Here is a 22,673-nt window from a genome sequence, read left to right as displayed (position 1 = left end):
GCCCTTTCGCAAATTATGCGCCTGTATAATCAAATATTTATATTTACGATATTTTAATTTATTTGTGTAATATAAGAAATATATTTTCCACATCAAAATGCATAAATTATTCGGGGAAATACAATTTTAGTAGCATAATAAGATAATTTTTAAAAACATTATTATCCACGAAAATACTTTTAATCCCTCCTAATGTTTCTGAAAAGTGTGTAAATTAGAAACTTGCACATTTGCTTCCTCACCATTCTATTTTGCTCATTAAATTTCCTCTATGAGCAAGCTAGTTTTTCAATTATAGAGGAGCTTAATAATGAGTGAAATAGAATGATGAGACAATGTGCACGTTTCCAATTTGTACACTTTTTTCACATAAAATAACATTTTTTGTCACGTATATGTATGTGTGTATTATATATATAATACGTCTGTATTTATACTTTTGTATGCTTCTTTCGTAAAATTCGAAAGAAGGATGTGTAAAAGTGGTCGATTTTTGCCCCCAGCCGGCAAGTAAAATTTGTATGTTTTTTTATAGTTTTAATTTCGGCTGTAGAATCATGTGGTGCAATTAGTTTTTCATAAACATGATGCGGGAACATACGTAAAAATGTGAAAGAAGTGAGTAAATATAAGCACGCGGATGTTCCATAGAAATAATAATGAGATACATAATGATTTTTTTTACGGACTGTTTTAATCCTCAAAAATTATGAAATGTATGACATTTTGTTGTAATAGAGTTCGAATATAAAAAGAAAGAAACCTACGAAAACTCGAAGAATGTAAAACGAGAGATACAAGCGCTTCGCGTCATCTTCCCGCCTTCGAGTTAAAATAGAGAAGAAAACATACGAAAACTCTGAGCATGCAAGCCGTCAATTTTTATAACTAAACATCACTATTTAGGTATTCATAGTCCGTTCTCATTTCAAGACCGTCTTAAGTAATGTCTTAAGATGCAAATACGGCTCTGTGATTGGTTAATCACATCTTAAGATTGTACTTAAGACAGTCTTAAATATAAGAACCGACTATGAATACCGGCGTTAAGGCTCATTCAGACAGGACGCGTCAAGCGTCAAGCAGCGAGCAGCAACCAATAAGCGAGGCAATATATTTTACGCCATTGCTAATATTACCTCGCTTATTGGTTGTTGAATGGTTGCTGCTCGCTGCTTGACGCTTGACGCGTCCTGTCTGAATGAGCCTTTAGTCATGGAAACTCAATTTTTTTTCACCACAACTCAGTTTATGCTATATAACGATTTAACTCTGGAGTTTCAGGGTGCTGTCCCATGGCAGTCGGAATTTCGGAAAACGGAATCTCGGAAAAGTTGGGGATCAATTCGATTTTTCGATAGCCTCGCTCTCCATGGAGTGATTTTTACGGAATGCTATTCTAACCTCAAATCGTCTTTCAATTTAGAAAATTTCTTTATTATAATAAACTTTTGTTATAATAAACAATACATCCAAATTTCAGTTTTATATATTCTTCTATTGCACTAATTATTTTTTTTGTCGGAAAATTATCAAATTTTCAATTTTTACTAATTGCGGAAATATTAGTCCATGGGGAACCCAACCACAAAAAATCCGGATCGACAAGCACGCAACTTTTAGGGCCATTCCACAATAAGTTGCAAATGCTCTCGTTGCCAGTTGATAATTGCGGACCAATCCGATTGGTCAATCCGCAATTATCAACTGGCAACGAGAGCATTTGCAACCTATTGTGGAATGGCCCTTAAGGTGCAGTCCCATGGAGCAGCGTACGGCGTAAAAGAGCTTGGCCAATCACAGGCTTTACGCTCGTTTTCATTACGCCATCACAGATTTTACGCTGTTGTATTCGGCGTAGTACAGCGCGTACAGATGTTTACGTGACGGCCTATAATTTGGTTTAATAACTCGTACATCATCCGATCTAAAATTTTTCTTATAATTACAAATTGTTTCTGTATACGTGGTGAAACAATTTGCAACAATTTTTCAAATATTTCTGGTGTCATTCGAAAAAAATTGAGGAAATTATCTGTATCTGTGTAAATCATTTCTTCGACCAGATTGTTGCTAGCCCCTTGTGCTAATCGTCTTTCAATACTAAAAATTGGTCGAACCCAAAATCTTCGAGGATTGCGTTTAATTCGGGAGTCTTTTTTCTTCTCTTCAGCTTTCATCAATTTATAAATTATATATATTTGAACTAATTTTTGTCGAATAGCTTCTTTGCATAGTGTATTTTTCGGACATTTGTAAATTTTCAAGTATTTTATTAAATTAATTAATGCAAATTCCGAGCCTGACATTTTAACGAGATTATACACACTTGAATTTTAACTTTGTTTTAATATATAAATATATGTTAAAAAGTTGCGCTAAAATCTTTTTATCGGCTGTCCCATGGAGCGTATTTACGCTACGTAATGATCAATAAGCCAATCACAAGACCCCTTAAATATCCATTTTGAAAATAAACTTTGTAAAAGCTACTGTAATTGGCTTATTGATCATTACGCCAGCGTAAATACGCTCCATGGGACAGCCGATGTTTGTGCTGGCGTAACGAAAACGGGCGTAAAGCCTGTGATTGGCCAAGCTCTTTTACGCCGTACGCCGGTACGCCGTACGCTGCTCCATGGGACTGCACCTTTCTTCACAATACAATAACTATTTATGCGATAAAATATTTTGATTGAATATTTCATTGAATATTTATATATTAATAAATACTTACCGAACAATTATTTATTAATAATAAAATTCTTCTTATATGTATAGAGATAAAAATTCAATCCCGGCCAAATAATTCTGATTGGATGATCCTTATTCTAGTACTTTTCCGAGATTCCGTTTTCCGAAATTCCGACTGCCATATGGGACAGCACCCTAGAGTCTAGAATTTAAGAGGGCGAGAAAATGACGCAAAGCTCGTGTATCTCTCATTTTACATTCATCGAGTTTTTGTACTTTTATTTCTTTTTATATTCGAATTCTATTACAACAAAATGTCATACATTTCATAATTTTTGTGCATTAAAACATTCCGTAAAAAAAATTATTATGTCGTATCTCATTCTTATGGAACATCCACGTGCTTATTTACTCACTTCTTTCACATTTTTACGTATATTCCCATCATGTTTATGAAAAATTAATTGTACTACGTGATTCTACAGCCGAAAAACTATAAAAAACATACAAATTTTATTTGCCAGCTGGGGGCAAAAATCGACCACTTTTACACATCCTCCTTTACATTTTTTGAAAAATTCAAAATTTTATAAAAAATGAATCCTTTTACCGATCCTCGCTAAAGTCAATATACCAATCATCCTTTAATAATACTCTATTACTCTATTACTCATGTAAACAAATTTACCCCGATATGTCAAAATTTATGGAAGTTAAAGCAACCATAGATATTCCTCAAAAAATTCAAAATTTTATAAAAAATAAACCCTTTTATTAATCCTCGTCAAATTCAATACCACCCATCTTTTAATATGATATATAAAATCTATTTGTGTAAAAAAATATCTTAAAATTTACGAAAGCTAGAGCTATTATACAAATATTTTTTGAAAAATTAAAATTGCATTAAAATTTAAAACATTGTATGAATTTTTACAAAAATGACAGCAAATAAAAGTGTTGTACTATACTTTACTTATATGCCAAATTGGAGCACTGTAGCTCAAACAGTTCTCGAGACGTTTAAATTTTCGGAAAAGTGAGTGGACACACACACACACACACACACACACACACACACACACACACACACACACACACACACACACACACACACACACTCACACTCACACACACACACATACATATATACTAACATTTTTAAAAATGTGATTTTTCGATGTTTTGGAACATTCTGAACACATTGGCATAGAAATCTGAAAAAAATTTTTTTAACGAAAACAGCTTTATAAGAAAGCAAAATGTATCGAAGGAGAATCCCTCGAAGAATGCATCATCACGCGTGATGCACGGACGTCTCGCGTGCATACGACGCGTACGGGGCAGAGAATAATTGAGAAATTGGTTGACGCGCGACGACACTCGCGATTTATGACGGCGATCGAGACTTGCTGCGTGCGGGCGTCAGAGAAGTGTGTCTCTTCTACCCATTTCTACCGCTTCTCCGCGGCGATTATACCGGATCACATTCGTGTTAGCCGTCAGTCGAGTCCAGTCGAGTCTCAGGCAGCCTCGAGCCTCGGATCGGACTGGATCGCATCGCGCTAGAGTGTGCTTCTTTCTCTTATATATTCTTCTTATTCTTCTTCGAATCCTCCAGAAAGAGATCATCGGATGCTCTTCTTGAAACATAAGTAATCATCCCCTATTTTAGAGAACTCGCCTACATTCGAAGTGCATAGAGAGCTTCTTGTAAGTATTATTATAAACTAATTAAAATTTTTCAAAATTAAATCTTTATTTATTTAGTTAAAAATTTCCAAATCATCTTCTTTTCTTCGTTTACTGAAACATTGTTTAGCTAATTTGTAAGTTATACATTTTTATAAATCCATGATTTAAGGAATATAAATGACAAAATAAGTGTAACTTGAATTTTTTTATAGCATAAAAATATTTTCAAACATTCAATTTAAAAAATGAGTTTTTTTCTCTTCTTCTTTTTTTGAAGATTAACGATATTGTATTTGTCTTTTCCCAAGTGTAACGTTATGAGAAATCATCGACAACTGGTCAAGATGGGCTTCAATTTGTCTTCTTTGATTTTCATCGTCCTCTTGTTCAAGTTTCTTACGCACGGGTTGCCACTGCAAGAGGAAGAACTTTATGGTACGATATGCCCCAACACATTACACATACGTATAATATTGAATCGGCAGAAATATTAAATATGCTAATTTTGAATACATCGCGGCATGTCTCGGGAAGAGGAATTTTTATTTGGAACATTACTTTAAAAAAAAAACAAACAAACTTCTCTCAAAACAATTCAAAATGCATAAATTCACTATTGCATACATTTTTATTCAAATGACACAAGTTAATTGTGTGTTTCATTATCGTTTATATAATAAAGCATGAAAACATGCATCCGCTCTAAAAGGTTAATAGGTCAATTTGATACTCGCGCTTATAATATGCGACGAATATAATTATACAATACGATGGATAATTTGAATAAATTGAGACGAATCTCGCGAATGCTATTAGTCACTATTTTATGCGCCAATCCCGAAGTTATGAGCAGATAAATAACGTCACAAAATAATGTGATGGGTTCGGGATAAAGTGTTGTTATCATAATATGCGCACTTCTTTAGTTTGTGCAACTTTTGTATCATAGAAATGACATGACTCATTCATCTCATACTATCACATACTTTTCGATAGTATACATAATATCGTAACATGATATACATAACTCAAATAGTAAATGCATTCATTTATCGGCATGCTTTTCCTTTATCGTATATTAAAGTATAAATAATTCATGATTTTAATTCTAATATGATAGATTCTATCCCAGGTAGTAAGCGTCATTTTGACGTCGATGACGTCATTAGACTCATTAGACGTCAAAGTGACATCATTTTGACGTCTAATGATGTCAGTTTGTTATTTGGGATATGAGTTATCTTTTTCCTCAATTAACAATAAAATAACGAAGAGATCATCTATCATAATTTTCTCATTTCTGAACATATCTTCATAATACACTTTAATTTCAGGTAAACTTTTTAATTTTAAATTGAGGCTTATATATACTTATGAAGATATCTTGATTAATTATGAAGATATGTTCTTCTAAAAAATTATAAGTTACAAAACAGATAATTTACAGTTAACGAAAAACCTTTCTCTTTATCAAATAGATATGAAGATAATGTTGATTAATTATGAAGATATGTTCCTCTATTAATTATGAAAATATGTTTCTCTAAAAAACTAAAAGTTTTAGGAACAGATAGACTTAGGTATAGTTAACGAAAAGCCTTTCTCTTTATCCGCACAATTCGCTTCTTTCTCTAATTGAGAAATATTATTACTCGATGTCTTAACATTTTCGTTAAGGAAAACTCGACCACAAGTTCATCGTAGAATATATAACTGGTTGTTAAAAGAATATCCATGATCGCAGTTCTCGCGTGCAGTTGTTAAAGTATCCGCGGAATATCCCTCTGTTCCCGCTAATGTTGCGGCAATGTATTGCGGTGTCTTTCCGCGACAATCAGTTGTTCTTCCCCCCGTAGAATAATACAACCGGCGATGCTTTGACCGCTATCAGTGCCGCGCAACATATATACATAATTAATTCAAGCAAGAGATCGACGAAAGTCGCGCGCGTTCGCATCCGTAATTTTCTAGCGCTTTCTTTATCGATTGATCTCCTCGACCGCTACGTAACCGCGATTGCATATGTGCATTTATATTAAAGGGTGTCCCAGACTTACCGGATCACCCGTTAATGGGAGATTCATCCTAAGATAGATAAGGAAATGTTGAGAGAATTCATCAATTTTTGTAATTTCCAATTTTTACCATCATATATCTTTGTAACTAAACCTTAAATTAAAATTCTATTAAATTAAATTTGATTTGAAATTAATTGAAAAAGTGTGGTTTTGTTAATATTTTATTTCTACAAGGCTTAGTTTGCGAAAAACCCTTTATTTTCAATCGTTTATAACTCGAAAATTATTGTACTGAAAAATTGTTTTCAAATAATTCCAAGAATCTGTCACTTAACGGATGATCCAGTAAGTTTTGGACATCCAGTATATATTGTATATATATCATGGAAAAGCCGTTATAGTGTGGAAATTGCTTAATCGTCAAAGAAACACAAAAGTATAATATTAAGAATAAAACAATATTTCTCTCTAATGTTGTAGACAATTTTTTTTTCAGATTTTTTTTATATACAAATATATAATATATATTTTCTTCAATTTTTTCCATATATATTTTCTATTATACTATATATTTTGCAGATTTTTTCCAAATTTTATATATATATATATATATATATATATATATAAGTATATATATTTTTCTGAATTTTTTTCTATATATATGTTCTCTATTATATTATATATTTTCTAGATTTTTTCTACATTTTTTTCCATATACAAATATATACATATACAATATTTTTCTGAAAAAATCGATTGTATATAATCTGAATATTAGAATTAAATATTTGAACAGATGGGAATTCTCCAAGAGAGTGGCTTGCATGTCAACTAAATATCATTGAGATAAAAAAAAGGAAAAATAATACTTCCATATAATTAGGGAGATATACGATACCTTTATCCTCGATTCAGGCAAATCACACTGCGTACTGCGAAATCAGCTCCGCTGTCATCTAAAAGAGAGTATATACTGGTGTTATAAATCTTGCGAGAAAAAAAATACTTTGTAGGTCAAACTCGTTAATGCGCTATGAAAAGTGCGGGTCGTCCGTCGATTAGTTTTAAACGACTCGAGAAACCGGGCTTTCCCTCATATTCTTCCCCGTTCTTCAAGCGAAGCGTGTTTACGCGCAAAGTATAATCTGATTCTTCTGATTTACGTAGAAGGCAGTCATTGCAAGTTGGAGAACGGCAAGACGGGCGTGTGCAAGAAAATACACGATTGCCCGTCCAAGTTACAGGAGGCGATGGAGGGTAAAAGGAGCTCGGATTCAATGGAACGTTGCGGCTTCCAGGACTTCACGGAGATCGTCTGCTGTCAGTATAACATCACGGACAAGATAGGACTTCGGTCAGCAGAGATAGGTATAATATCATGGTTGACACACAAAATCATTCCTTTTTCTTATACGAGTAGCAAAATAGAGCGATCTGAGAATTGAATCCGAGATAGAGAAATTCAATCATTTCTCAGTTTTCTATATATAGGATGTTTCATTTTAATTATTGTAGTCAAATTTTGCTGAAACTATGGCTGTAACGAGAAAATATTTCATACAAAAGTTAAAAAGTTCGAGAAGAAAAAAGTTGATAATCTTGAATTTTAATTAAAATTATTTTTTAAGGTCATTTGAAGGTCAACATAGTTTTTTTAAAAATAGAACTATCCTAATTTTTTTTATATAAATCGATTCCTCGCAATATTCGTCATAAAAAGATATTAAAAAGTTATTAAAAAGATATTTTGTACTTTAATATGACATAATTTTACATAAATTATAAAATATTTCGTAAAATATTCATTTTTCGACGATCCTACATCAATACTTTTATGCACAAAATAATGAGAGGAATCAATTGGTGTAAAGAAAACATACATTTGTTTTTAAGAAAAAATATAAGTATAATTTGCAATTAGCAGTTGTATGCAATATTCGATTATATTCATTAAAATGAAACATATGTATATTGATGAAAGAATTAGTAGAAAAACGAATATCTTAGGACGCACCGATAAACTGCTGCAGTTAAAACAGATAAACATAAGTGATTCTTACTTACTTCAAAATTGATAAGAAAGAAACAATAATTAATCAATTAATTAGCATTATGCAGAAATGAGAATTTACCAAAGTAATTTAGAGCAAATATAAGGAGCGACGTGTGTGTACAACTGATCGTTTTTAAATTTCGTAAATTTACTTATTATCGTGATATCTCATTGAAGAATTTAGAATAACTTTTACCTTTAGTCGAAAATCTCTAACACAATAAGAGTTGCTTTTGCTGCGCAAGGAGCTATCATCTAACTTTATATCATCTTACTTCGCCTATCATCTAATTTTATAGATTATTATGCTGCTATTTTGCTGGGAGATGTGTCTGGTTTATGACGATAACGAGATGAGCGTGGGGATAGGCGATCTCGAGAGAAAGACTGAATCTGACGATTACATTCCTGCGAGTTGTGCGCCGTCGCAATTAACATTCTATCTTTATTCACGAACAGGTTTCTCGGTTTGCTGCCGTGATTTTCGATAACGACTCTTATATTCTCTTATTCATTCGGAAAAATACGGAATTCTTTACGCGACTACGGGACTGTCCCCAAACTTTAATGTGTTGACGTTTCTCATTAAATCAGAAAGCAATATGGTATTATATCATTTTGACGTCTGCTTGATTCTAGACATACACATATATATATATATATATATATATATATATATATAGAGTCCCATTTTAAATAACGCAGTTCTATTTCTCGAAAATCAACCATCCGTTGAAAAAAGTAATGACCTCAAAATCTCAAAAATGCCTCCATCTGAATAAGACTATACTTATGACAAGATGTCCCCCTCAAACTTCTACAACTTTTGTGTGAAATATTTTCCAATAGAAACCTTGATTTTCGAAAAATAACTGCGTCATTTAAAATGGGACACTCTGTATATACTTATAATATATGTGGCCATTTAACACATCGTTGCATCTGTGTAAACCTCGAGTGCCTTAATGTTTATCGTTTGTATCGTCACTTTAACGTGTGTCATTAACGCGCGTGCGTGCGCGAATCGCTTCCTAGAATTCGTTGAAATAATAAATGACCTTGAAGACACGCGCGCGCGCGCGCGCGATGACGTAACAATTGTCACGGCTCGCAGTCACGGCTTTATAGATCTAGACAAGAATCGGTTTCGCCGATTAACCGATCGCATGCTCCTTCGCGCGAAGACGACTGAAGTTCAATTCGCGGGCGCGAATTTTCAGCATGCCGGCAGTACGAGAACGAAATCGGGACTGGTAGCAATAAAAAACCGGTAGCGAGAAGGGACAACGAGGTGCACTTCCACATATTCAGCGGCATGCAAGCCGAGCTCGGGGAATTCCCGTATATGGTCGCTCTAGGATACGAGGACGACGACGACGAGAATTCGGATGCCGTCAAGTACAACTGCGGCGGCACGTTGATCTCGTCGCAATATGTACTTACTGCCGCTCACTGCGTGAACAACGTGCAGGAGAAAGTACCGATAGAGGTAAGCAGCAGCAGCGGCAGCGAATTCCCAAGTTCAAAGTCGTGACCCATTCAAGGATTAACCGTCGAAAATAGCCGCCGTCGCGTCGATTCGAGCAAGAGTCATTTCACTCGTGTTTTGTCGTCGAAAGAGAAATGAAACAGATTAGTAGAACTCTTATTTTTAATTCCTACAGACTAAAAGATATTCAGAACGCGAAACAGAAAAACAGAGAGATTCTTGCTTACAAAATCTGCATCCATTATAATACAAAGTAAAATGATTCATCTGATTTCAAATTTATTTACTACTATATTTTTGAAATTTACAAATAGAGTGGCGTCCAATTGGACACATTGTTTATTGGTCAATTGAACACAGGACTGTTTGGTCAATCGTGCAAGTCACTCTAGGTACCAATCGATACGAACAGTTGTGTCCAATCGCACTTCAATCGCGTTCATTTAGACCTCTCCTTACAAATACATACATGATTAGTAGTACATTAACTAAATGAAAAACAGTCCAAGTTTTGTCTGTCATCTTATATAAGTGCTCGATGTGATTTTTCTTAGTTACACGAGCAATGATAGTTCAATTCCTCTCATACTCTAGCATATCCGTTGTCACTGATTCCACAGCTAAAACAATGCAATTTTGAGGCTTATCTAGTTGTGGGCAACAGTACCCAGATAGCCAAGCGTTCCTTGGCATAAGAAAGAAAATCGTTGCTTGACACAAGTTTTCATTCAGTTGTCATTATGTTGCTATCATCGAGATAATAGAATTTCGTTTAGGTTAACATAAAGGCATTATACGAACAATAGTTGCCTACACTAGTTGTTAAAATTTTAGGTGGAAATTGTTTTCGTCATGTTGCTCTGTGATTTCCAATAACTTTTTATTAAGAAAGCAATTGTTGCTCTCAAGTTGCTCACAATTGTCGATAGCAATAACAATCGACAATTTAATAGATAAAATCGGAAGCCGCTTTCCTCAATATTGAAAACAACTTAATCAAAGCAATTTCAAGTAAATTGATCGGCAACTTGCTATCTGGGTAGTACGTAGCATCCTTAACATATCCCCCCCCCCAAAAATAGACTGTATTGACGTTGTATCTGCTCGTGTACTAAGGGAACTGGAGCATTTATAAAATGAAGGACAAAACTTGGACAGTTTTCCTTTTGGTTGAGGTATCACTAATCACTATGTATTTATAAACTTCCAAAATATAGTTATTTGAAATCGAATAAATTATTTCGAATAATTCTATAACGTAGATTTCGGAAAACCTTTCTTTAATTCTATAACTTTGTTGTGAGATCCACAAGAGCAAATCTCTTTTGCTTCCCAGGTAAGGGTCGGCAGCGAGGATCTAAAAAGCGCGGGCAACGAAGCGCAACGGATTCCCGTACTTGACGTGATAACGCATCCGCGTTACAAGCGCAGCATGAATTACAACGACGTGGCGATCCTGAAATTAAGGACGCCCGTACGCATGACAAGTAATGTGAGGCCGATCTGTATCCAAACGAAATCCCTCGACAATATGGACGTGTCGCCGAACATATCGTTCATCGTGATCGGTTGGGGCGCTACCAGTTTCGCCGAGGAGAGCAGCACTAAGTTGATGAAAACACCAAGTCTCAGGTGCGAGAAAATAAAAAATTCAAACTATAATACATAGTTTTTTCAATGAAGAGCATTGCGTGCTTGTAACAATTCTTTCACGAAGAATTTGCTATTCGATTTTAAGCTGTACTTTCTTTGGTTATGTCTTGTGTAATCGATTATTACACATTTCTTGCCGCAATTGTTATAGAGATGAAAAGAGTAAAATTCGATTCGTCATATAGTTGAAATTACTTGGCAAAAAATTTCAGCGTCTAATAAAATATATAATTTTATACATATATAAGATTATTCAAAATTTATCCGATTTCAAATGACTATATTTTTATAAATATATAATGATTGGTGATATACATCAACCAAAAGAAAAATTGTCCGTCTCTCACCTTATAAGTGCTGGATGTGATTTTCCTTATTATTAGTTACACGAGCAACATCGAGACGATAGTTGAGAGTATTCTTTCTCTTTCGGAGTTTGTTCAGGGTTATAGACAACGGTGGAACATACGTAACATCCTTAATGTACCCTCAAAAGAAAAAGTCGCGTAAGACCCGATGATTTAGAGTCTAGAGGACCAGCTGTAGAACATCAAATCATGAGGTATCACTTTTTCTTTTGGAGGTACATTCTATACGTACCTAGAATCCTGGATGAAATAAAAAATCACATTGTTACAGCATTGTAAAGTCAATGACAATAGATATGCTAGAGTATGGGAGAAATTTGACTATCATTTCAACGTTGCTCGTGAGAATAAGGAAAGTCGAGTACTTGTTAGCTGAAAGACAAAGTTTGGACAGTTTTTCTTTTATGATAAATGTATCACTAATCACTATGGCCCGTATTATGAGCTCACATTTATCTCTAGATGTACCTCTAAAGCTAGAGGTGTCTCTAAAGTTAGAGAGGCCCGTATTATGAGCTCACATCTATCTCTAGATGTATCTTTAAATGTACCACGATAAATGTGGCGATATTATGAGCGCACATCTATCTCTAGATGTGTCTCTAAACGTGTCACGATAAATGTGGCGATATTATGAGCGCACATCTATCTCTAGATGTGTCTCTAAACGTGTCACGATAAATATGGCGATATTATGAGCGCTCATTTAGCGGCGCATCTAGAGGAAATCGCCTAAAAAACCTATTTTGTAGCACATTTATGCTACTCTCGATAAATGTGCCCTTGGATACATTTATTTGCGCCTCTAACTTTAGAGGCACATCTAAGAGATAGATGCGTGCCTCTAAAGTGAGAGACGCAGATGAATGTATGACTAAAGTCAGTTTATCTGCGTCTCTAACTTTAGAAACACATCTAAGAGATAGATGTAAGCTCTAAATGTGCGATAAATATATGATTGATTTTAGATGTACATTTATCTGCGCCTCTAACTTTAGAGGCGCCTCTAACTTTAGAGGTACATCTAGAGATAGATGCGAGTTCATAATACGGGCCTATGTATTTGTAAACTTCAAAAATATAGTCATTTGGAATCGGATGAATCATTTTGAATAATCCTGTATATCTCTTTTTATGTAAACAATACATTATATAATACATAGTAGTCTCTTTATAGTCTCGTAGATAGACAGTCGTGCGCCAAATCGTTCACTGGTTTCAACAAATTGCCCCGCGGTTTGGACGACAATATGCTATGCGTAGTGGACATCAATGTTACAAGAAGGGCGGACGCTTGTCAAGGGGACAGCGGGGGGCCCCTGCTGATGCTCGCTGGACCCAATCACAGCATCGTGGGAATCACGGCGTTCGGGCAAACTTGCGGTGGATCCGTACCGGGAGTTTACACGGCGGTTTATTCCTATTTGGAGTGGATCGAAAGACAAGTCTGGCCGGAAATGAACGACGAACAGTAGATGAGTCCATGACTCTTTCGAGTTTTAACGAGTTTCACTCTCAGTTTATATGACTTTCAGGTCGACGGTGCGATTTAGGTACCTCAATATCTTTCATCGTGCCGTTACGAAAATCTAGTCTGAAGCTTATTGCGTGAAAGAAGTGTGTAATGCTGCATTCTTACATATTACATTCTTCAATTTTTATTTCTTGCCCTTACTTTTGTGACTTGAACGAATTTTATACTTTTATATTTGTGTATTTCATTCGAGAGTAATATGCCTTTCTTTATGTGTGTATGTGCCTTAATAAGATATTATGAATATATTCCGCCCGTAGTTTTTTTTTACTTTGAAAACCCTTCTGCGAAACAAATTGACAACGTTCAAATCGTTCAATTGAATAACGCTTGATGACAAGAAATATTTCCCGTAAGTATAAAAAAAATGACCGACAAGAGAGAAGAGGAGAAAAAGGAGGATGACGAGCGTCTTGAATATCTTTATAAATATCTCGCGTTATCGAGAAAAATTAAACTCGACAAATGGATAAAGATGTTAACAAACGAGGAATACAAGGTGTAATATATTTTTCCCCATAAATCTCCTAACCCTTAATCGCTCGTGAATTAAATGCAAATTTACATCGCGAGATTTGAAATATGCGTTAGGGTAATACAATGAATATATGTATATATTCCGTGTGTGATTTTAATAATTTTTGAAACTTCAATGTACTATAAAAAACAATTATCAGGAAATTACTTTATATTAACCTAATATTAGCAATACTCTTTTCTCACAGCAAAATAATATGGATTAATAGAATATACAAAAAAATATGCTTGTACACGATAATTGTTCTTATTTTAAATTATACTATTATGATAAATAAATTTTTAATTTATTAAGAAGAAATGGGAGAGAGAAGAAAATGCAATATTCTTGCACGAGCAAAGTTTTCGAAGTTTTTTTCTATCCGATGTTGAAACTTTCCATCTTCATCTAAAAGATATAGAGTTCGAGATTAGACTAATAATATTGCTTGACGTGAGCGCTTATTTTATTTATATCCTAAATATAAAAATATGTATAGGAGATGATCATGAAATTCTTTGACATGCCGTCGGAGATGATCTTGATAGTGCAACTGAGTCCGGCCGGCGTTTTGGTGCCGTTTCTCGAGATACCAGCAACAGGCCGAGTAAAGGCGTCGTACTTCATAAAGAGGAGCCCTGTCAAGATCACGCGGGAAAATTACAGATACGTCATTATACCTGGCGACATGGCACCAAAACCTATCGAGGAACTGTCCGTCTTGTTCGAGGAGGTAGCGAATCGCCCGAATTATATATCATTCGCGCCTTAAAATGAAAAGAGATTCGACTTGTTCTGTTTAGGCTTATGTGCCGATATTGTCGAATCTGAAGAATCACAAGGGCTGGCCGTGCGTCATTGGCGAAGACATGAAGAAACACGTTTATGATTTTCGTAACATAATATGCCAGGTACGCGAAATCGCCTATAGCTCTTTAAAAAAGAAAAGAAAATGCGTAATATCTGTCAGTAATATTTGACAGATATTGCCGCCATTCAAGTATACACATTCCTCGATTTTTTTCTCTTTTTTAATATAAATAAAATGTTTTCTCGTCTTAATATAAATTATATTCTCTAATCTCTGGTTCACAATAAGTAATTTAAGCTCTAAGCCTTAAGAAATTGACCAATCATAGTCGAGTATTCTCCTCCTACTCGACTGTGATTGATCAATTTCTTAAGGCTTAGGGCTTAAATCATCTGTATATATATATATTGTGAACTAGCGATAAAAATTCAATGTGTCCAAACTGTGAATGTAATATTTTTAAGTAGAATAAAAATATCTTCATTAGCTCTCTCGTATTCCAAAATAAAAGCCTACGAAAAAAAGAGGAAAAAAGAAAAAACAATTTTTTTCAGATCAAAGGTAAGATGACAGGACAAACGTTACTGCCGATGCCGATGGGTGTCGAACAGGTATTCGAGGAGGAATGGAAAGTGCAGAGGAGCGGCGGGGTCGAGGTCGATGTTCGTTTGAAAAGCAATATAGAGACTATCGTGACAAAATGGTGTTCGCAAATTACCGATGTCTTTAACGAGGAGAGCACACGCGTCTTCCTCAACGATAAACAGCCGCTACCGAGCGAGGGTACTACACCAACAGTACTTTTAAATCGCAAGATTTTTCTGAAGAAAAACTCTCTGCATGTATTCGATAAAAATTTTTTTCAAGGTTGCTTAGTCCTCGCCGCGACCATGTTGGATTATGACGTCAGAAGCGAGAAAATACATGCTGAAAATTTTTGCCATTTTTAGATAAAAAGATATTTTGATGAAACACAACTTCAGATGGTTTTAGCATACTTTTAAAATATTCCGAAAACTATTTTTTTCCCTTGACAGTCAATCAATAACCGTAAAATAATTGAAACATCAGACGTTGTTATGCGGAATGACAGCGCATGTGCAAAGACCAGACGGACTGGGCTTCATATTACAGTGTCATTTTACAGCTGTTGATTGGTTATGAAGGGAAAAGGATAGTTTTTGAAATATTTTAAAAATGTGCTAAAGCCATCTGAAGTTGTGTTTCATCAAAATATCTTTTTATCTAAAAATGGCACGCAAAAATTTTCAGCGTGTATTTTCTCGCTTCTGACGTTATAATCCAACATGGTCGCGGCGAGAACCAAGGAGCTTTAAGATCAACACAATATAAACCATTTCATAAACTATTATTTGTGAGTTTCGAAAAACGTAAATTATATATATCGATACATTGCATTATGATTAGGAATGGGATCAAATTCAATAGGTAAAAATCCGAGTCGAATTCAATAATCAAGTTTCATTTTCTAGGATTCGAATAATACTCGTAAGAAATAATAATTCATCTATTGTACTTGTAAAGTAATGGAATCTAGAACAGTTATATTCAAATTTTAGATTTAAGTGTGTATAAGATTTGATACAGTACTTATGAGTACTTATTACTAATATTATAATAGAATATAGTACTAGTAATAGAAAGTATTTAAGTACTTTACTATAAGTATTTTTAAGTACTTTTGTAAAAAATGTAATAAGTACTTATAAATACTTTCTAAGTAAAGAATCGGTTCTTTTATAAGTAGTATTTGTTGTAAGAAAAAAGTCTAATTATAATACTTGCTACACATCCACACACGCACATTCCTCATCCTACTCACACATTCATTCATCTTCCCTACATTCCTCATCCTCTTCCCAATTTCTCATAAGTACTCATAAAAGATTCAAACATACTTGATCCAGATTCGAATATTTGGAAGTATTGCAATTATTTTTCAAGGTACTTCTAGAGAATCTACAATTCGAATTTATTTCATCCACGTTCGAATCTACCCTAAAGTACTGTTTTTTTTTTTTTTTTTTCGAAGTAATCATAGAGAGTTTGAAACCATGCAAATAAATTCGAACTTTATAAGACTTAACTTAACCTTATCGCTATACAACGTAAACTCATAAATACTTATAAAAGATTCGAACATACTCCAAGTTCAAATGTACTTGAAAGTACTGCTCTTATTTTTCAAGATACTTAGAGAGTTCGAACCTATTTCGTCCAAATTCTATTTAAAAGTACTGCTTTTTAAAAGTAATGATAAAGAATTCATACAAACAAAGTCGAATCTATTTCTAAGATACTTATTTCTATTCCTAAGATAATCTTATCGCTAATTATAATATCAGCAATTAAAAGTGACACAGTTTTTTAATGATATTTATTTGTAATATTGTATAGTAAAGATGAGCAATCTCTCGTGAACATGTAGGAAATAGATCAAAATAATCTCATAAGTTTCTATAAAATTTCCTCTAACGCATCTTTATCGAGATACTTGGTTTCTTTAAACTTAAAATTTGAGAAGTTAACATTTTTTGCAATTTCAGTTGAATCTATTTCGTTTCAATAAGTTTTAACACAATTAATGCAATTTTTTCGAAAACAGTTAACTTTTATGAAATAAAACAAAAGTATTTTTTTTTAGAAAAAGATATGAAGAATCTAAAAAAACATTTAAAAATAAAAAACAAATTTTGTAAAAAGTTTTGTAAGTTAGAAGCTTTAAAGCTGATCCGACTCTGGCTCTCCGACATATCAAGAAAATCACGCTATTTTATATATATATATATATATATATATATATATATATATATAAAGACTTTTATTTAATATAAAATAATTATATCAAATTATTAAAATCTACAGAGTGATATAAAACTTATTTAAGAAAAATACTTTTCAAATTATTATAGGAATTATAGGGATTATTTTTATCTATTTTACATGTCCACGAGAGATTGCTCACCTTTATTAGGATACCTTGTATAATTCGGATAATTTTTATGCAATTTAGAAAAAAAGAAGCGTGCATATTTTCGATTTCTTTATGATTCACTTGATTTCCAATAAAATCGAGAGATTTTAATTATCAACTACATGTACTTTTCTCTCAGAGATCGAGTTCTGGCGTAAACGGCTTGAAAACGTCGAATCCATTTACAATCAGATGAGGGATCCTCGAGTGAAAAAGATGGCATCTATCCTGGAATTAACCAAGAGTCCCTACTCGCAGTCTTTCAAGACTCTGTTTAAGGATGTTATCACCGGTTAGATCTTACTAATGTTAATTAATATTGCCGAACAATTGGCCAATAAAATTGAATGTATTGATAATTATGGATGTATGACGAAATGATATTTAATTTCTTAATTCCTCCTAATGAATTATTAAAAAAAAAATAATTAAAAGATTTTCGGATAAACTCTTAATTGTAAGGCCCTGCGCACAATAGAAAAAATATTAGGAATAAATATTAAATATTAGGAATAAGAATTATTTTAAAATAATAAAATCGGAAAAACTCTGATATAAAAATACAAATTCGGGTATAAAGGACTCTTAGTTTATTAGCCCTTACTAGTCCTTTATACTCGAATTTGTATTTTTATATCAGAGTTTTTTCGATTTTATTATTTTAAAATAATTTTTATTCCTAATATTTAATATTTATTCCTAATATTTTTTTCTATTGTGCGCAGGGCCTAAGTATAACTAAAAAAAAAAAAATTACGCTAAAATCTAGAAAAGCTTTTTATTGGTATTTTTAGCGGTGATCGAAGCGCGCGATGTGTGTTCGTATCTGACAGCATTGGAACCTTATTTCGAAGACATACAAAATACTGAATTCAAAGATATACAGCCTAAATTGAAGCCACTGCTGCATTGCGTGCGCTTGATGTGGTCGAACTTGAAATATTTTTGTACTTCCACGCGCATAATCACCTTGTTGTCTGAGATATCCAATCTGCTGATAAGCGAGGTAAATAGTTATTTCAATCCCGAGGCGCTCAAACGATCTAAATAAATCTTATATTAGAAATTGTGCTGTAATTTATTTAACCCATTGCAGTCCTTCTTCCCTTCCCAAAGATTAATTCTTCACTGATCTTTTCGCTTGTTGAGTTCTCCTATTTATAGGAGAAATACTTGGAAAGATCATCAGATAGAAAATGTCAGAAAATTGAACTAACGAGTCCTCAATTTTCTCCCTCATGTCTTTCGACAAAAATTTTTTTCGCATTCAATTAGGACGCCAATGAGTTAAATATCTTCTTCTTTTTCTCTAAGAACGTACAGATGCCTATTGTCTCGCTAATCGCGCAGTTTCGCAGGCCGCTAAATATTTGGATCAGAGTACCCTGTTCGCGGGTGACGTCGTGGATAGTTTAAAACGTTTGGAGCACGTAACAGCCATTCTGACTCATTACACAGAAATGTTCGAGTTGTTTCGAAGCAAGCTGGATAATTACTTCAAACACTCAGCCGATACTATGCCGTGGAATTTTGACGAAGAATTAGTACTCGGAAGGATAACGAATTTTCAAAAACGTCTGGCAAAGATAAAGGTCCGTGATTCAAGTCTCAAAATTTAGTCGAGCAATTTTGCGCGCGTAGACAAATTTTATCTCACGCCTCGAACGAAAATGGTGTTAGCTGCGTCGTAAAAATATTCTTATTAAAAAATTTTTTTTTCTTAAAATATTCGATTTTTATTTTTTTTTATAACCTTTCTTTCAAGTGTTGAGATAAATTAATGCGGATCTAATTTCTAAATCGTTTGCAAAAAATATACATATATAAGATCGACTTCATAAGATTTGTTTTATTTGTATTTGGCAGTTGCTGATGATGGTCCGAAATTTGGATCGAAACGTACAAAATAAATAATATTTAACAAGAAAGAATAAATTTTGCGCACCCTTTAATGTGCTTGGCTCTTAATTAGCTAGCTTTTCTTTTACTTGTGGATATTTAATATCAGAACCATCTACTTCAATTAAAAATATATATATATTTATTATATACATATAAAATGTATATATAAAAAATTATATATATGTATATATATATATATATGTATATATATATATATATATATATATATATATATATATATATAGAGTGTTTCAGGAGGAGTGGTCAGCATTCTAGGACATGATTGTACAGATCATTTTAAGCAAAAGAGTTTATATAAACATGTGTCCTATTCTGGACGGTTATAAACATACAACATGTTTAAGTTTAAGAACGAATACATTTATTAACTTAATGGAACCAAATAAAACAATTATATTAAATTTTTGTCGTTTCTTGTTACCACGGTTACAAATGTAATTAGATCACGTTTGATAAGAGTCCTGTGTTAATTTAAAATTTTTGGTGTAAATAAAATGGTTCATATTCACTCATGCCAAAATTATTATTAATTAATTGAAATTATTGTTTATTAATTAATATTAATTATTCAAATGTATTATACACTTAAAATTTCATGTAATTGTTTCATAGAATTTGGTTCTAATAAGTTAATGAATGTATTCGTTATTAAAATTGAATACGTTGTATCTTTATAACCGTCCAGAATAGGACACATGTTTATATAAACTTTTGCTTAAAATGAAGTGTACAATCATGTCCTAGAATGGCTGACCATTGGAACCACTCCTGAAACACCCTGTATATAAATATATTTTTATTATATAATATCATGTATATATAAAAATATGTGTATATAGAAAATTATTTTAAATACAAAACTTCAATCTCCGTTGCTAAAAATACGAGATAAACTGTGTATAAGTTCAAAGAAGGTAATAAATTATTCCACGCTATTCGTCAGGCGTTGTTCGAGACGGCCCAAGAATATTTCAAGCTCGAAAAGATAGAACTCGCCGGTTTGAAGGGAAAAATACTATGCTCGAAAATATACAATATTTACGAAAAGTTTGTCAAACTTTACAATGAATTTGCCGAGTTGCAATACGATATTTTAATACCGGAGGATACACGATTCGACGATAGCGTCGCTTTCTTTTTGGCGAAGGTAAGACGATATAATACTCGTATAAGTTTAAAAAAAAAATACACTGTCCCCTCCTCCTTCCTCTCCCTTTAGTAACATACTCCCGTTGTAACGTAAACTTTTGTTATTTCGTTTGTTGCAGATCGAGGAATTTGATCGTCAACTGGCGAACCTATTCGATCAAGCGTTCTCCGAGTGTCACAATACGGAATTTATCTTTAAAATAATATGGATCATAGGCTCGATGGCCAATCGACCGATCATCATGGCGCAATTGTGGCACAATTACGAGACATTGCTTCAAAAAATTCACAATCATTTCGACACAATTAAAGTGCGCACAATGCGTCATATTATATCATGTTAATATTAATGATTAATATTAGCGAGGGGATTAAGTATCTTACAAACAGAGATGTGAAAAATGGGTGTTTAGAAACATATTTGAAATAGAAAATACAAAATAGTCGGAACTTTTCCTTTTAAAAATGCAAAATGCAAAATGCTTTTTAGACACTCATTTAAAATAGAAAATGGAAAAAAGCATTTTTAAAATAATTTTTTAATAAAAATAATTGTTTTAAATATTTACATTTTTACAATTATTTATATTTAAATTCTTATTTTTTATTATTTTGTGTGTACTATTGTGTCTTATACTTAAATTTTTATTTCTTTTAATCTAAACTTGAATTGCAAAAATTAAATTACATAAATATTTACATATGGAATTACAAAAAAAAGTTTCTTTATATTGTTTATAGACATTTAAATATTCTTTAAAAATGATATTTTGATTGCAGTGCTCTGTAAAAGTGGAACATTCTTTTAAAAGAAGGAGTTCCCCATTTTTTCGTACAAGGTTTTATAATTAGAATCAGTGATGCTAGAATGAGGATGTAGTATTATTGCGTACATACATATTATTTATATCTTGATTAATTTTTAATTTGCAAGAAAAATGCATTTGAAATAGGAAATGGTAATGAAAACCATTTAAATGGAAATGTAAAATAGTTTTTGAAAAAAATGTATTTTAAATACACAAAGTACAAAATAAGCATTTTACATTTTGTATTTTCATTTTAATGCATCTATTTCAAATAATTCACACCTCTGTTTACAAGTAGGCTCGAATTTATTTACATGGTTTCAAACTCTCTTAAAAAAAAAAAAATATTTTTAAGTAGATTTGAATCTGGACGAGATAGGTAAATGAATAAATGTGTATGAACGAGGGAAAGTGTGCGTGTGTGGATCTAGTAAGTATTATAAATACACTCGGCCAGAAAAAACCGATACACTTAAAAAGTAGTAAAAAATTGTGAAAGTTCAAGAATTTATAACTCAGCTAATAATTATGATATCGAGGTGTTTAAAAAACGAAAATAAAGCTTAAAGTCTGTAGTTTGAGAAAATTTTAGTGCCGATTACATGGAATGATCAGTTTTGCAATGACAAATGACGAGAGTGAGAACCTGCAAAATTGACAAATAAAAGGTCCACTTTTCTGAATTGCACGGCGTGAATTAGTTGACGTAGCTCAATGGGATAAAAAGCACGTAAAAATTCAAACTTTTCTCTTTAAAATGCGAGTCTTTGGCAAAACTCGATACAATAATTTTTCGCTGAGTTATCTCAATTTGAAAAAAATCGGTTTTTTAACGACAAATTATGATTTAAAATGTGTATCTTTATCAATTCGAACCGTTGCAATTTTATTCAAGAATGTTGCATTGAATGCGAGATGTTCCGAAGCGATGTAAATCGTGCCGGGCATCTTGCGCCAAGTCTGAG

The 22,673-nt window shown here is 33.0% G+C and overlaps 2 protein-coding genes across 2 annotated transcripts in view; both read left to right on the top strand.

Annotated features, from left to right (window-relative positions):
- Positions 1-4,703: 4,703 nt before the first annotated feature.
- LOC145942331 (serine protease persephone) lies at positions 4,704-13,755 on the top strand. The gene is made up of 5 exons (XM_083048943.1): positions 4,704-4,824; positions 7,575-7,775; positions 9,681-9,949; positions 11,286-11,581; positions 13,148-13,755. The coding sequence occupies exons 1-5, from the start codon at positions 4,707-4,709 to the stop codon at positions 13,443-13,445; spliced, it is 1,182 nt and encodes a 393-aa protein (XP_082905069.1). The 5' UTR covers positions 4,704-4,706; the 3' UTR covers positions 13,446-13,755.
- A 113-nt stretch (positions 13,756-13,868) lies between these two features.
- LOC145941468 (dynein beta chain, ciliary) overlaps positions 13,869-22,673 on the top strand; it is a 53,464-nt gene continuing 44,659 nt past the window's right edge. The window contains exons 1-9 of the mRNA XM_083047577.1: positions 13,869-14,003; positions 14,521-14,754; positions 14,825-14,932; positions 15,387-15,615; positions 17,967-18,119; positions 18,622-18,833; positions 19,186-19,419; positions 20,694-20,897; positions 21,019-21,210. Of these exons, the coding sequence (XP_082903703.1) occupies positions 13,872-14,003; positions 14,521-14,754; positions 14,825-14,932; positions 15,387-15,615; positions 17,967-18,119; positions 18,622-18,833; positions 19,186-19,419; positions 20,694-20,897; positions 21,019-21,210 (1,698 nt within the window). The 5' untranslated portion in view covers positions 13,869-13,871. The remainder of the gene's footprint in view (positions 14,004-14,520; positions 14,755-14,824; positions 14,933-15,386; positions 15,616-17,966; positions 18,120-18,621; positions 18,834-19,185; positions 19,420-20,693; positions 20,898-21,018; positions 21,211-22,673) is intronic.

Source organism: Prenolepis imparis, unplaced genomic scaffold (genome assembly GCF_030444845.1).
Source record: "Prenolepis imparis isolate NDT839.2.m4 unplaced genomic scaffold, iyPreImpa1.0 SCAF_10, whole genome shotgun sequence".
NCBI lineage: Eukaryota > Metazoa > Arthropoda > Insecta > Hymenoptera > Formicidae > Prenolepis > Prenolepis imparis.
This window is presented reverse-complemented; position numbering and strand designations above follow the sequence as displayed.